This window comes from Leuresthes tenuis, unplaced genomic scaffold (genome assembly GCF_036924035.1).
Source record: "Leuresthes tenuis unplaced genomic scaffold, fLeuTen1.0.hap1 SCAF_12, whole genome shotgun sequence".
NCBI lineage: Eukaryota > Metazoa > Chordata > Actinopteri > Atheriniformes > Atherinopsidae > Leuresthes > Leuresthes tenuis.
The window spans coordinates 15,667,276-15,680,948 of NW_027325366.1; the positions used below are offsets into that span (position 1 = coordinate 15,667,276).

Consider the following 13,673-nt stretch of genomic DNA (forward strand, 5'->3'; position numbering starts at 1 on the left):
CTGTGGAGGAAGGTAATGTCACCTAGAAATATATATTTATAGCCAAACTTTCACTTCAAACTTTACATATACAGTGATCTTATATTCAATCAGCTCACCTTTCTGTGGGAATAACTCCTAGTTTTGCGCAGAGAGCCAAACATCTGACGGCGAGGTGCTCGCAAGCCTGCGGGCTTCTACAGTTCTGTTCATTTTCTGTATTCTTTTTTCTTTACAAGCGGCGGAACATCCTGGACTTCGAGGGAAATGGACACCCAGAAGTAAAGCTCGGCAAGAAGCGCAAAGGCCTTCAGAGGGCTCAAGAGCTCTGGTGGGTTAAGTTGAATAAATATAGGCGAAATCTCCCCTCCTCCCCCCCTTCACCGGACCACTGGCAAAATGAATTGTAGAAAATGTAATTCATAGACAAATGTTGCGTTATTTCGGTTCACAAAATGATCAAACTCTTCCCGGAGAAAAAAAAAAAAAAAAGGGGGGGGGGGTATTGGGGGTTAAATGTCTCTGATTCTGTCCCCTCGGACTTCTTGCTGCGGACGGGGACACTCACACAAAAGCTCTTCTGAAATGAAGTTAGTAATGGTCCACATGTGCCAGATGCCTCACACAGGCCTCGGCAAAAGTCACTTCATGCAAGCTTAGCCGTATGGGGAAAAAGAACCGGAACACACGTCTGTCATCAGTGAGGGAAGAAGAGGATTCAGCTAAAGAGAGAGACAAAAAAAAAAGGACTTAAGATTCTGAGGCAGGCGACCAACCTATGGTTTATACTGAGGATGAAGTGGCTGAATCAGGGCAGCGTGTCATATCTGCTGCCACTGAACCTGTTTGGCAGAAAAAATGATCCCACCTATTATGGACTATTATGGGTCCGGTGGATAACCACCCCCCACCCCCCAAAAAATATAATAAGGTGCATTTACCTCAAATTATATAAATCAGAATATATATATATATAATAAATGCAAATGTTATTATTTTTCTTGCAGCCGAATTATTTTCCAATTCTACGAGAAAATGCTTAACTGTGAAGAAAGCGAAATAACTAATTTATTTTTCATTCAAAGCCTTTTTTTAAATTCTTTTTTAAAATAAAAATTGATAAGGAAGTGGGGAAAAAAACCCAAAAACATTTTGTTGTCTGCCTGAGGGCTGCGATATGCTCTAAATTAAGGGCTGGCTGTAATAGTTCCGTCACAGTTTCTCAGAAGACGGCCTGCTGGAGTCACTTTGAAAGCGTTCTCATTCATTTGAACCGTGTTTCCCAATACTGAAGCGGCCTTTAATTGTCTTAAACTCAAATCTTTCATGTTGATCAGCTCTCGTGCGCGTCGCCTTCTGAGCCACACCTCTCAAACTGCGCGGCAGCCACAATAACGCCATATTTTATTGCTCCAGAATAATCTTTTCCCGCAATTAGTTTGTCATACATTGTCATTAGAAGTCTATTAAAACATCAAGTCATTATTTGAGCATCCCCGGGCGGGGAATTAGAATAAAACTATCTTTGCCACACGGGTCCCATTTAGATTAATGGAAAAATATGTAAAACATTTCGTTTTAATTTTCCTCTGACAGTGTTTTGCATACATACTGTCGCTCATTATTTATGAAAGCAATCTCGACCAACGCATTACCGGGGGTATGAAATACTGCTCGCAGCCTAATTGATTCCCGTCACAATTTGGTGAGGTTATAATCGTGTTAATTGTAATTTAATCTCTCAGGGAATACCGGGGAAATGTATTTAAATAAAACCGCCGAGCGAAGGGAGAAGATTTTTATCACTTCCACGCATAATAGAAATGTCATGTAGAATTACACAGCAGAGGCAGACGGGGGGATGCATTCCTCTAATCTACAGAGATGGCACCGAAATGTTCGAACCCCCCTCCCACCCCATTCATAAATGTTATTAAATCAACATCGCAGATGTGCAAAGAAAGCTGAGCAAAAAAAAAAGGAGTTGTAGAAAGCAGAGGACAGCTCGTTTCACCTCTCACCAGGAAACAAAAGTAGGATTATTGGCTGCAGTGACAACACGGAAACACGTGCAACAACATCAGAAGATGTTGTGATTTGTTCAAATAAAAACAGGCCAAAATAATTTTCTGCTCATCTTTAAAAGATGTGCCTTTTTTTCTCTTCCTTTTGGCTTTGTCCCTGCATGATGCCCAAGTGCTGCTTCCTCTGCTTTGAGGTCTTCCTTCCTGTCTTGGAGGGGGCGTGAGGGGGGGGGGGGGGGGGGGTGAGGACACCTGTTGGTGGAGAGCTGCTCCTAGAGTCAAGTTGTCCCATCAAACTGGTCTCCTTCACAACTAAAGTCACTTTGTTGTGCTCTGGTGGCGCTGAGCATTCTCAGCCACGTGAAGCTGGCAGAGAAAGACCTTCTGCAGTCTTTTATGCAGTTCTGCATTACTCTGAATAGGGACTGTCAGAGCTGTTTTATGATGGCAACTAACGTTTCAATTCAAATGACAATACCCATTCAAGCACATGGCTCCTCGCCTTATTCCTAATGTATACTTGATGTTGGTACCATTGAATCTAACCGTGCGGGGATAGTGTGACGACCCAAAGTAAAACGTCATGGTTTTTCACTTAGTTTTAAATGTTTTTATTTCATCCCCCCCCCTGCCCAACAATAAAAAATAAAAATGAACATCAGTTGCAAGTTTTAAAAGTCACAGCAAAGTAATTTAAGGATGACATCTTACAAGTTAAGACAACTCTACAGAACACTCATAATCAGAAAATTACTCCAAGTTAAAGCTACCCATCCCTTAAACTTGTATTTGAGTTTATGACATTGCTTGTCCAACATTAAACGCAAAGTCTCACAAAATTGCTTCAACCGGATTATATTTTTTTTGTATCCGTTTCATGGAAGTCGCTTAATAATAATGCTTTGGCCCCCCAAACTCAGAGTATTTTATTGAACGGGGAAAGCCAACAGGCTGACCGTGTATTAATGGCAGAAAAAAAGTGAGCGAAGGGTGAGAGGGATACGTGGCCAAATGCCAAAGAGACAGCTTACTGTTGGGGTTCTTGGCTGGATGCAGGAGTGGTTTCGATCTTTTTTGTCTGGCCTGGCCTGGCACAGACACCAGCTCTGCCCCAGACACAATAGATCATACAGTAAGAGAGCGGCACAGAGAGAGACGAGTGGATGAGGTGGGGTAGAGGAGGTATGGCGCCTTTCATTACCATGGTCACCAATGGCACTATTAACCATTCAACACCCCCCCAATTATCCTCCCATCCACAGTTAGAGAGACAAAGCCTCAGTCCTGGTCTGCTGGAGCAACATGGCCACTAATCTGTCTCCTTCTAACATCACGCCCGCTTCACATTCTCTGCAAGTCAGATGTGGACAAGCGCTCCACAAAGCCCCATTGTACTTTCATTTGTGACAAGACTTCTTTACTTAACTCATTAAGAAGCTCATTTTTGTGTTCCACTGTTGATTAGATTAAATCGTTTTGGAAGATGCTGCTATCAAAGCAGGTCACCTTAATCTTGTGAGAGATCAGCCACTCCTTTGGTGTGCGTGATGCCACACGTCGTCTCCTTCAGCACACGTTCGACTGCAGGCTCACAGAGATGGCAGCATGTCTTCGTGTAGGAAATGACACAAAGGAAGATAAATTGTGAGATTGCACACTTCCTTCTATTTAGTTTCATTTTTACGCAAGCGAGACTTGGAAGTTTGTGAGTCGGGTTGTGGGCAGGGGGCTGAAGTCTGGCTGGGACCCAATGAATAGACCCACAACAGTGACTTTGGTGTGTTTGTTTACCCTTTCGCCCCACTGCCTGGACTGTGGAGAAGAGGGAGCATTCATCACGAACCAGGAGAAACGGAACGTATGGACGCACACACTGGAGACAGCATGATGGTGCGCACTCTGCAGGCCGTGCCAGAAAGGCTCACGGGGCTGGTCTCATGAGGCCAAATTCCATTCACACTTTCTGTGGGTTTGCACGGTGTAAAATATCTGGACATACAGCACAGATGGAACCTTGCTGACACAGCCACGCAAATCAAGTGAATTTAACCAAAACATTCAAGTCAGAATTAAAAACAGAAATAAGAAAAATTAAACTCTTGCAATGGGCTCCGCTTGAAAAGTTTCTCAAGTGCTAATTTTGTCAAAAGACCTGCGACATTTCCCGGCTTCCGTCGACCTCTCCCGTCAGGGTTTAGTCGTGTGGTCCCTCCCATTTGTTCTCACACGTTGCCTTATTTCTGTGGCACTGTGGCAGAGAGTGCTATGATGTTCTGAGCCTGCTTCAGCGAGGGCATGTCGATCATGCTGCCGCGGAAGGTGAACGCACCCTGAAGAGGTTTGCGACACAGGAGAGAGCAGAAAAAAAAAAGAAGACCCATTAGTCCAGAAATGCACGACAAAACGCTGCTCGAAAACAGTGCAAACAAAAAAAAAAATCTGCATATCTCTACTGTAAATATTTGAGGGTTGGAATTATGAAAAGCAAGCATCAGTCACTTTGAAAGACAAAAGGAGTAAATCCCTCTCACCGTTCAAGCCATTACACACACAGGGAGAGACGCACACATAAACACGCACTCCACAGTGATGGGATGGGTAAGATATGAGTCCCTCAGGCGATGCTTAGTAGGAGCAGCCCTCGCAGGGAGAGAGGTGTGGGCAGATTGTGTATTACCTCAGCAGATAGCCCACAGAGCTCAACACACAGGATCCAACCATGCACTAAATTAGGAACAATAATATTGTACACTTAATTGGCCCAACTCCCCCTCACTCTCCTCAGCTGTCTCTGAGAGTCACCCAGGGGTGTACAGTATGTATTCCTCAGAGCTACGGAGGTGTGCGAGGGGGACATACAAAGGATCGGTGTCAAAGCAGAGAAACACCCGTGCCATCGCAGCGCACGGGCAGCTCAGATATTTCATCGAGCTGGAGACATGCGTGTAAAAAAACAACACACAAAAAAAAAACAACCACCCCATCTATAGTGGCTGTTTTCTGCTTAAGAATCGCAATGACACTGGGTTCTTTGTGCATTTAACGGTCTCTGTAATGGACAAATGACTTGCAATTTTAGGCCAAAACACTATAATTACATTTTTTTTTTCTCAATTTAGCCCAAATTCTGTAATTGTGCGAAATGCAAATTTGACGTAAGGATGCTAACTTCACCTTTCCCTCCTTCTGATGTTGGTCAAAAGCAGCGATGAGCTCTTTAGCCCACTGGACCCTCTCCTGACTCGGGGAGAACTCTTCCTGCACAACCTGGATTTGTCCTGGGTGGATAACCTGCTTACCTACACACAAACACACACGAGAACAATGAACAGTGCCATTTATAACAGCAGGCTTTCTGGGCCTTAAAATACATAAAAACAGAAGACAATATAACTATTTTTATGAACATTTCGGGCACAAACAACAGAACAGAAGTGACTACGAAAGAGAAGGGGGTAGCGACTGCAGGAGAAAAGCAACGCAGAGCGGCAACGAGAGAAAAGAAAAGGGAAATATATAAGAATGAGTTGTGTATCTGTCAGTATGACCTTTGATGCTGAGGTGAGACAGAGGAGTAGCACAGGACCAAAGAATGTCGTGCATCTTGGCAGACATAAAGTGTCTCCTATCTACTTGCAGCCCTGCTGCTAAGTCGAAACTTCACAGAACGCATTCAGATTTCGTCATATTATAGCTTGACAGGACCAAAACAGACGAACAGTTAAGTAAACCATTGAAAACTGATAGGAAAATTACAGCGAACAATACAGTGTAACTGCACATGAAGTATTACACTTCCAAACCTTAAAACCGTCACGCTTTCATGCAAATTTACCCAATATTCTTGGCTAATGGAGGATATCTTTGCGGAATTCGGACACCAAACTGCTGAAATGGAAGCCTAACAAGGCGTAAAGACTGTCCGCCACAATCCTTCCCCCCACCACCCCCTCTCTGTTAAATGTGGGTGAACGCCACAGACATAATCCCGTGTACATTTGCAGATCAAACTTGTAGTGATAAGTTAAGGTTATGAAACGTCTGTTGAGAACGGCGGCTCAGTGGCAGCCAGCAGGAACTCGACACTTTAGGGCTTAGCTCTGTCGCCGACAACAAATCCTTCAAGGTGGCCAAGCGGGCGGGCTGCACGAGCGGAGGGGGAAAAAAAAAAAAATTAGCTCAGAAGAAAGGAGGAGAAGTAAGGAGGGGAGAGGAAAAAGGGGAGGAGAAATCCACTCCCTTCATCCAGCTCTGCTCACCCTAGTTAACCTCAGAAAACACACAGCAGTGACACAATCAAAACACCGAGGTTAAAAGCTTGGAAAATTACTCACCAGCAAACATTACTTTTTAGCTACTATTTAAAACAAGACGTACGTTTCCGCAGAAAAGCCGTTTTGTGTGTTTTTGGGAAGCGCCGACCATGTGTGTCGTGAGTGGTTGTTTGAGTGAAACGGTGATGGACAAACAGCCCTCGGGCTCCCGAGGCTATAAATGATGTGTTGTAAAGTGTGTTTTTCTATGTGAGCAGTCCTGAGTGTGTTGGCATACAGTATTTCAGTATGTTTCAGTGTTTACATAGGAAAAATAAAATGTGTATGATCCCGCTGGGTGCATACAGTAGGTCTAAGCTCGTGTTGCATTCTGTGGGGGACTGAGGCAGAAGGAGTGTGTTTTCCCTCCTTTGCCACCTGTTTTACTTCTTGTCAGACGACAGAAGCTTGTTTCCACACTGAAACTGGCAGGCTTAAATGTACTGTAAGAAGGTCTCTGTCTGTGTGTGTGTGTGTGTGTGTGTGTGTGCGCGCGCGTGTGTGTGTGTGGTTGTTTAGGACAACAGAAGAAAGACAGAGTGAAGGGGCAGACTGGGTGACTCAGGTGCCCTCAGTTACAACCCATTGGTTCATCCTAAAATACATCATTCCCACCCTCCAGCCAATCCTGTGCTGCCATGTGGTGCTGGCATCTCATTGGAGGATTGCTATTTAGCAAAGAGCTCTCAGGCGAATGATGGGCAGTGTCCTGGGGATGGGGTGAAATGTGGTCCCTAAGAGCAGAAAATTTTTTGAGGAACCGTTTTCTATTTCGGGAACATTTTCACTGAGACCATTGAATCTTGGAGGCAGCACGTAACTCGTAGCATATCAAACATGGAGCCCATAAGCTAATAATGCCACGGTTAAATCATCCAATTAACAACAATCCACCCAAACATGCTGTATTTGTAATCTACTAAGGTGGACAGTGTTGCCACACAACTAAAGCAGACACTGGGTGCTTGTGTTTCACTGGTGTGTTCCAATGCTCGTTTCTAATGGGTGCTGCACTCAGCTTAGGCAGTGCCAAGGTCAATTACTGCACAGGTAGAGGCTTTTGGCTGCACCGTATTATTGCTTAAGCACACTCGGGCCAGTAATAGCTACTAACCAAGATTATACAGAGTGCCCATGGCTTGTAAGCCACTAATCCAGTACTTTGCATGGTTCTGTTCCATATCAAATCTAACCATTTATTTCATCAACCAGCTGTTTCTGCTTGGCTTTTACACCTTTTACCCCGCTTGCCACACGACATAAGCCGCAAATCATTTAGACTCTAACAATTACAAACAATTAGAAATAGGATATTAAATCTTTACGTGCATTAATCCAAGGAAACCTTGTGCTAAAAGGAATAATACCATCTGCAGGGGCAAATCTGAGAGAGGAAAAAATGGAAAATTGCAGCATAAACTGACAAGAACCTACACAAGACACAAGTGAACCTGCAACACCAGAGAGCAGAGGTGGAAACAAGGTTACCTGGATGGGTTTCAGTATGAGACAGCGAGAACCTTCACTCTGATGTGATCGAAGTGCATCACATCCCAAAAAACACAATAATCCTCAAGGAATAACAGTATCAAAGCTGACATATGTTTAGAAACCAAGGTAGAATGCCTTCCAAGGTCTGTTAAAGGAAGAAAAAAGACAAAGTAACTGCTTCTACACTTTCCTAATAACACATTTACATATGAGACTGTGCACGTGCAGACACAGAAGCATATGGTACAGCAGATTAGGTATTTCTAGAATATTTCTATGAGATTTTTATTCCAAAACATCATACAAATATGCAAATTAAAGGTCTGGAGATGGTGTGCAGCCTCCACAGATTTTTCAAATCAAACAATGAAAAATAAAATGGTTAATTTTCACAAGGAGGAGAGAAAACGGAACTGCTGGATGCCGTGAATGTTGATTGCTGCCCGAGGCCGAGAGACGTGCGTTACTGCGCCGCAAGGTGAAAAAGAAATGAAAAGCACGCAATTTCAGAACAAAAAAAATGTAAAGCAATCTGGAGGGACAATTAAAAAGCCTAGAGTCAGAGGCAGAGTCGGAAATGTTACCTGTGAAGCCCATGAGAGCACCTTCTCTGGCCTGTTGCCTCAGTCCCTCCACATCTTTGTAATCGATGTAAACCAGGTCGATGGCCTGCAGCCCGAAAGCTTTGGTGGTCACCACCACCTTTTGCCTTGCGTAAAGGAGCTCCCTGGCATCCTTAGTCCGTGTGGCACCTTGAGAAGGCCAACATCCAAGGAAATGAATTTGGACAAGGTAGAATGGTGAGATGAACAGCATATAGAGTGTGTTTAAGTAGAGATATGTCCTCATACTTATATTATAAAAAGAAAGCAAATAGCAAGCTCTGGCATTCAAATACGCTTGTTTCCAAGTGGCTGCACATCTAAATAAACATGACAGGACATATTTTCCCAGCTTCACCTCTGTTCTTCGTGTTGGTGGTCAATAGTGGTCAAAAGCAGGATTAAACCTACTGAGGTGTCCTGATACAGGCAACTTTGCATTCCAAATAAGAACGTTTCATTCACTTATTTATCTAATTTATTTATTTATGCATTTTTGAATCAAGGAACTTCATAACAACACGAGCACAAATGACCTCTTAAATAAAAACATTGTATCAAAGCACATTTCCCACAGTCATTTAATCATTTGTTCAAAATAAGCAAAAAGTAACTGATTTATGAGATATTTCTGAGATACAACTTGAGTATTTCTCATTATCAGTACTCTTTGCCACAAATCCATAAGGAGAGAACATCCAATTTGTGGTCTTTAAAATATAAATTTAAAAAAAAAAAGGGAGATGTAGGATCGCTACCTATGCTGGCGCAGAAGTCATCGGAGCCAAACACCACGCCATCGTGGTGAAGACCAGCCTTGGGAGCAAGCTGACGGATTTCCTCACACACGGCCTACAGAGAACGTATGTGTCAGCATGCTGCGGGCTGACAAAAGTGAAACAGATGCAAACACTTTCCTATCGCTAGGCCGCAAAAACACAAAGAGGCTGAGGAAAGGTTGAGTATTTAACCTCAATGCTGTTTGAATCGTGTCACAGAAGCAAAGGGTGAAGCTGTAAACTTCAGTTATACTGTGAATCACCTTCTATTTGCCGTGTTTACCGATTCAACAACACATTTTCTGATTTCAACATTGTTTTTTTTGTACGTCACAGACGAAATCTTATTTTTGGCAGGCTGCTTTTACAGTTTCTTTGGGTCCAAGTACAGATTTGTTTAGGCTGTGTAGTTTTGTTCAATTAAATGACAAGAAGATTTGGCTAAAAACGTGTGGATATGTTACATAAAAGCAATTAAAATAAATGTACAAATTGCCTTGTTTATTAAAAGGAAAGGAAAGGATTAACCAAGAAAAAAAAAGAAAAAAGAATAAAACTGGCACCCGCAATTATCGAGAGAGGAAAAAAAAAAAAGGAAACTCTTGATTGTCTCTGGCAGAGTGTGAAACAATAAGAATGTGTTTCATGCTTTTGTTGACCTCCAAATTAATATCACCACTAGCTGTGCCACAGCAAGTTCTTTTTTGTCTTCCGTGCTTGTAACCTGGGGTTCAGTCTGGGCAAAAATACAGGGTGTGCTCAAGAAAGCACACCGAGGCACCCCCTGCCATCGAAACACACATGCACACACTCCATAACCACAAACACTGTCGCAGAATTTGAGAGGGAGACTGAAAGACAGACCAAAAGAAGTGCTGCCAGCTGGTTTCTCCCCAAATGCCCAAAACCGTTCCCTTTTCCCCATGCAGCTGAAGGTCATGCCGTACTGCGACAGAAACCACTTTGATGTGGGCAGAAATATCATCAAGAACTTCTCCACTATGATGATATTAAAACAGGACTAATTAAATAATGTCAGCATGTCTGAAGAGGGACAGAGAGAAAAGAAAAACAACCAAAAAAACAAAACAAAACAAAAAAAACTCAAAAGGCTTATTTGGAGAGTCAGAAAGCTGTGAATCCTTTTTATTTTGGACATGTGGAGCTCTCTGTTCATGGTGCAGTCTTTAATCTTAGGTGAACAATGGGCAAACAGAAAAAATGACTTACGCATGCATTTTTTTTTTTTTTTTGAGGCTGGGGGGGGGGGTGCGTTCTTTGCAATTTACCTTAAAATTGAGCAGGCCCACAGCGGTTTCCACAAAGGTGACCAGGCGAATGGGTTCTGTCAGCGCCCGTCCTTTCAAGTTGTGCTGAAACCTGTCAACAAACTAAGCACACAGGGACCATCTGAGACGAAACCCACTTATTCTGCGACGAGGAAGCAATGAAACTCCCAGCAAACACAACAAATTAATTTGCCGTCACCACCTCGGATACACAGTTGCATTAATTTGACGTTTGAGCTTTGTTGATGCAAGTAATATGCTGTGATACTTACAAGTTTTAAGCTATATATGGAGTTGAAACCATGTCATAATGATGTTGATATGGCAAATATTTTTCAAGGAAACATTATGTTATGCTGGAATGTTTTTCCATTCAACTTCCTGTGTAAAATGACACCTCGGTGGACTTTTGCGGACGTATTCGCAGTTAACGCCGAATAAAGAAAAGCTGAGCTGCTGGAAATTCTAAAACGGAAAGAAATATTTAGATGCAACAATCGGAAGCAAATTGAAGTTGTTGTCTTTTTTCCAAAATCCACAGTGGGGTAAGGCAGGCAAGAACAAAAAGTCTAAACCTGCAAAAGCTCACTTTTGATCCAAATCTTGACACCTTTATCACCTGCACTCGTCGCGTTTCAGTTCTTATTCAGATACACATCTCTGAGGGATCAAATAGTGCAGAGAGGAAGCACAGAGGAGCGGCAACAAAAGCAAGTGAAATGAAATATTTTACATGATCACCGGGGTTCCCCTCTTCGTCTGAAGTCTTCTGCTCTGCCTTCTTTCAGAGGCTCTGCTCAACTGCATTTTGTGCTCCCCCGAGAGAGTACGCACACATGTAAATGCACACATGCACGACGCAGCACATGCATGTGCGCAGAAAAGCGAGGAAGAAACAAAACAGAGAAGAGGGGGAGAAGACACAAGATTTGGGATGTCTTTGAGTGTGTTTTACTGCCACTTTATTCCATTTTGAGTCCCTCCTCCATGGCAGGGGAACAGGGAGTCTGAAGCAACAACCAGAGTGTGATGTGACACTTTGCTGAAGCCTTTATCCTGCACGACTCCTGCTAATATGCAAGCTCACCTAAGTAGGGCTTTAAAACCAAGTTTAATTCTTTGAACACCAAAGCATTCCAATTTTTTCCAACAGACCAGTTCACAGCTAGCCCTGGACTGCCAGTGGGGTAGCCCAAATTCCTAAATCTATCATCTGGAAACACACAAAAGCCCCCTCCGTCAGATATTTCTTTTCAAAGCCAGACAAAAAGCAAAAAAAAAAAAAAGAAAAAGAAGAGAATGAAAAAGCTCAGAGTAGTAATGTCTACTTCCATGTCCCCCCCCCCTCACCCCCTCACCCCTTCCTGCTCCCTCTTTGACACACCAGGGAAAGAGACTGTTATAAATAACCTCAGGTACAAGGCGACTATTTTTCCAAATGAAGAGCAAAATAACCCCTGTACTCACACTTATCACTCTTGTTCCCCAAAACTGAAAGAGTGGGCCTCCATTGAAGGATTTCAAAAATAGGGGCAATTTTAATCATCTCTCCATTCAACCTCAGTTGGATAAATCATATCTGAGAGATTTGCATAAATACAAACCATCAAAGACTTTTCATCTTCAAAGAGGTTTTCAAGACCCAATAGGCTTTGTACTGTAATCATCTGAGGTCACAACCCTGTGGGAGCAAGGCTGCTATGGCAACATAAAAACTAACGCTGGGGGCTTAGCATAATATGCCCCCTCCTTCTCCGACACAGGAAGGGGTGGAGGGGGGTCCGAGAGGGAGTGTGAAAAGAGGGTGTAGATAAACCTATTTCTGTGACAGAGAAAACTAGATAGATATGGCCTGTTGTGGGGAAACCGAACAGATATCACACACAGAGATTACCAGCAATACGCCATGCCATGCAAACCTTAACAAGGCTGCGGTGAGCCGAGTGAGCTGTTTAGATTCTACCAAAGGAAAACAAGTGACATGCAGCACCTCTGGCCAAAAAAGCCTCTCTGATTACATGTTTCTGTCCTTTTGTGGCACTCTACTCTTCAGCTATTATACACTTTGAGGGTCTGACTTACACTGCATAAGAGGTACTTTAGTGCCTGTTTGTTGTTACCCTGACAAACACAGCAACTATTAGCTGTCAATGGCTATCAAACCTAGCTCACTCTAAGGTATTATTTACCACTGAATAGAGAAAAAATAAAAAGGAACGTAAAAGAAGAAACAACACCTCTTCTTGCCATTCAAAGCCACACAACAAACAAGCCCTCTGACAATTTCACCTCCCAATCATGAAAAGAGAAGGAGGGAGAGATGGAGCTAGAGAAAGGAGGCTATAGTGAGACAAGTTTCAATTAATTTTCTTCAAAAGGGGGCCAGATTAAATGTTTCCGGCCTGCTGAAGTGTTCATTTCACAGAGGGGAAGGAGAGAAAGGGATGAGGGGAGGGGACAGGAGGAGGAGTAGAGGAGGAGGAGCGGGACAGGGTGCGATTCTTTTGGTCCCAGTGCACACCAAATAGTGTGCTGGGCAAAGAATGCACACGGCTCCGAATCTGTGTGAGAATTGTCCTCAAACAAAGGAGGGAGTTACGCCTGTTATAGCCCAATAAGGCCTGTCAGTCACACAAGGGCTGGAGGAGAGCAGAAAGACGGGGCAAAAGATTTCCGCACAAAGAGAAACAAGCAAGTCCATCTTTTAGCGACAAATCAGTCCGGAGGTTCCTGTGCCAATATCAATAAAAAAAGGGAGAAAAATAAACAAGTGAGGGATTTACTGCCAAGCCTAACAAGAGTGGGGAGAATCAGACACATGCTAACAACCGACACACGTTAATACACAGAAAAGTCTGGGCAAAGCTGGGATGAAAAAAGTTGTGAGGGACAAAGTGAGATTAGATGGGCGTGCAGAGCGATCAATTTGACTTTGCATCAGGAGCACGTATGCACCTGCTGGTGCGAACGCACACAAATAAATCCAATATCAAACAAGAATTACGGCACACTTACAGACCACCTTCCGAAGAAGACGAGAACCAACATCAGAGGTTTACTTACACAGACTAACAATCGAGTGTTTTTTCATTTTACTCCATTTCATTTCATCGTAGTTGTTTGTTCAGCTTTTGGCTAAAAAACATTCAGTATTCAAAGATGTAAAAACATAAGCAGCCAATTAACTGCATGTCAC

General features: G+C 43.2%; 1 protein-coding gene across 2 annotated transcripts in view; it reads right to left on the reverse strand.

Annotated features, from left to right (window-relative positions):
* Positions 1-2,632: 2,632 nt before the first annotated feature.
* Positions 2,633-13,673, reverse strand: part of clybl (citrate lyase beta like) — a 59,613-nt gene continuing 48,572 nt past the window's right edge. For both annotated transcript variants that reach the window (XM_072396610.1, XM_072396609.1), the window contains 5 exons: positions 10,478-10,579; positions 9,168-9,261; positions 8,392-8,559; positions 5,178-5,302; positions 2,633-4,333 (listed from right to left, as the gene is read on the reverse strand). In XM_072396610.1, coding sequence (XP_072252711.1) covers positions 4,238-4,333; positions 5,178-5,302; positions 8,392-8,559; positions 9,168-9,261; positions 10,478-10,579 — 585 coding nt within the window. In that variant the 3' untranslated portion in view covers positions 2,633-4,237. The remainder of the gene's footprint in view (positions 4,334-5,177; positions 5,303-8,391; positions 8,560-9,167; positions 9,262-10,477; positions 10,580-13,673) is intronic.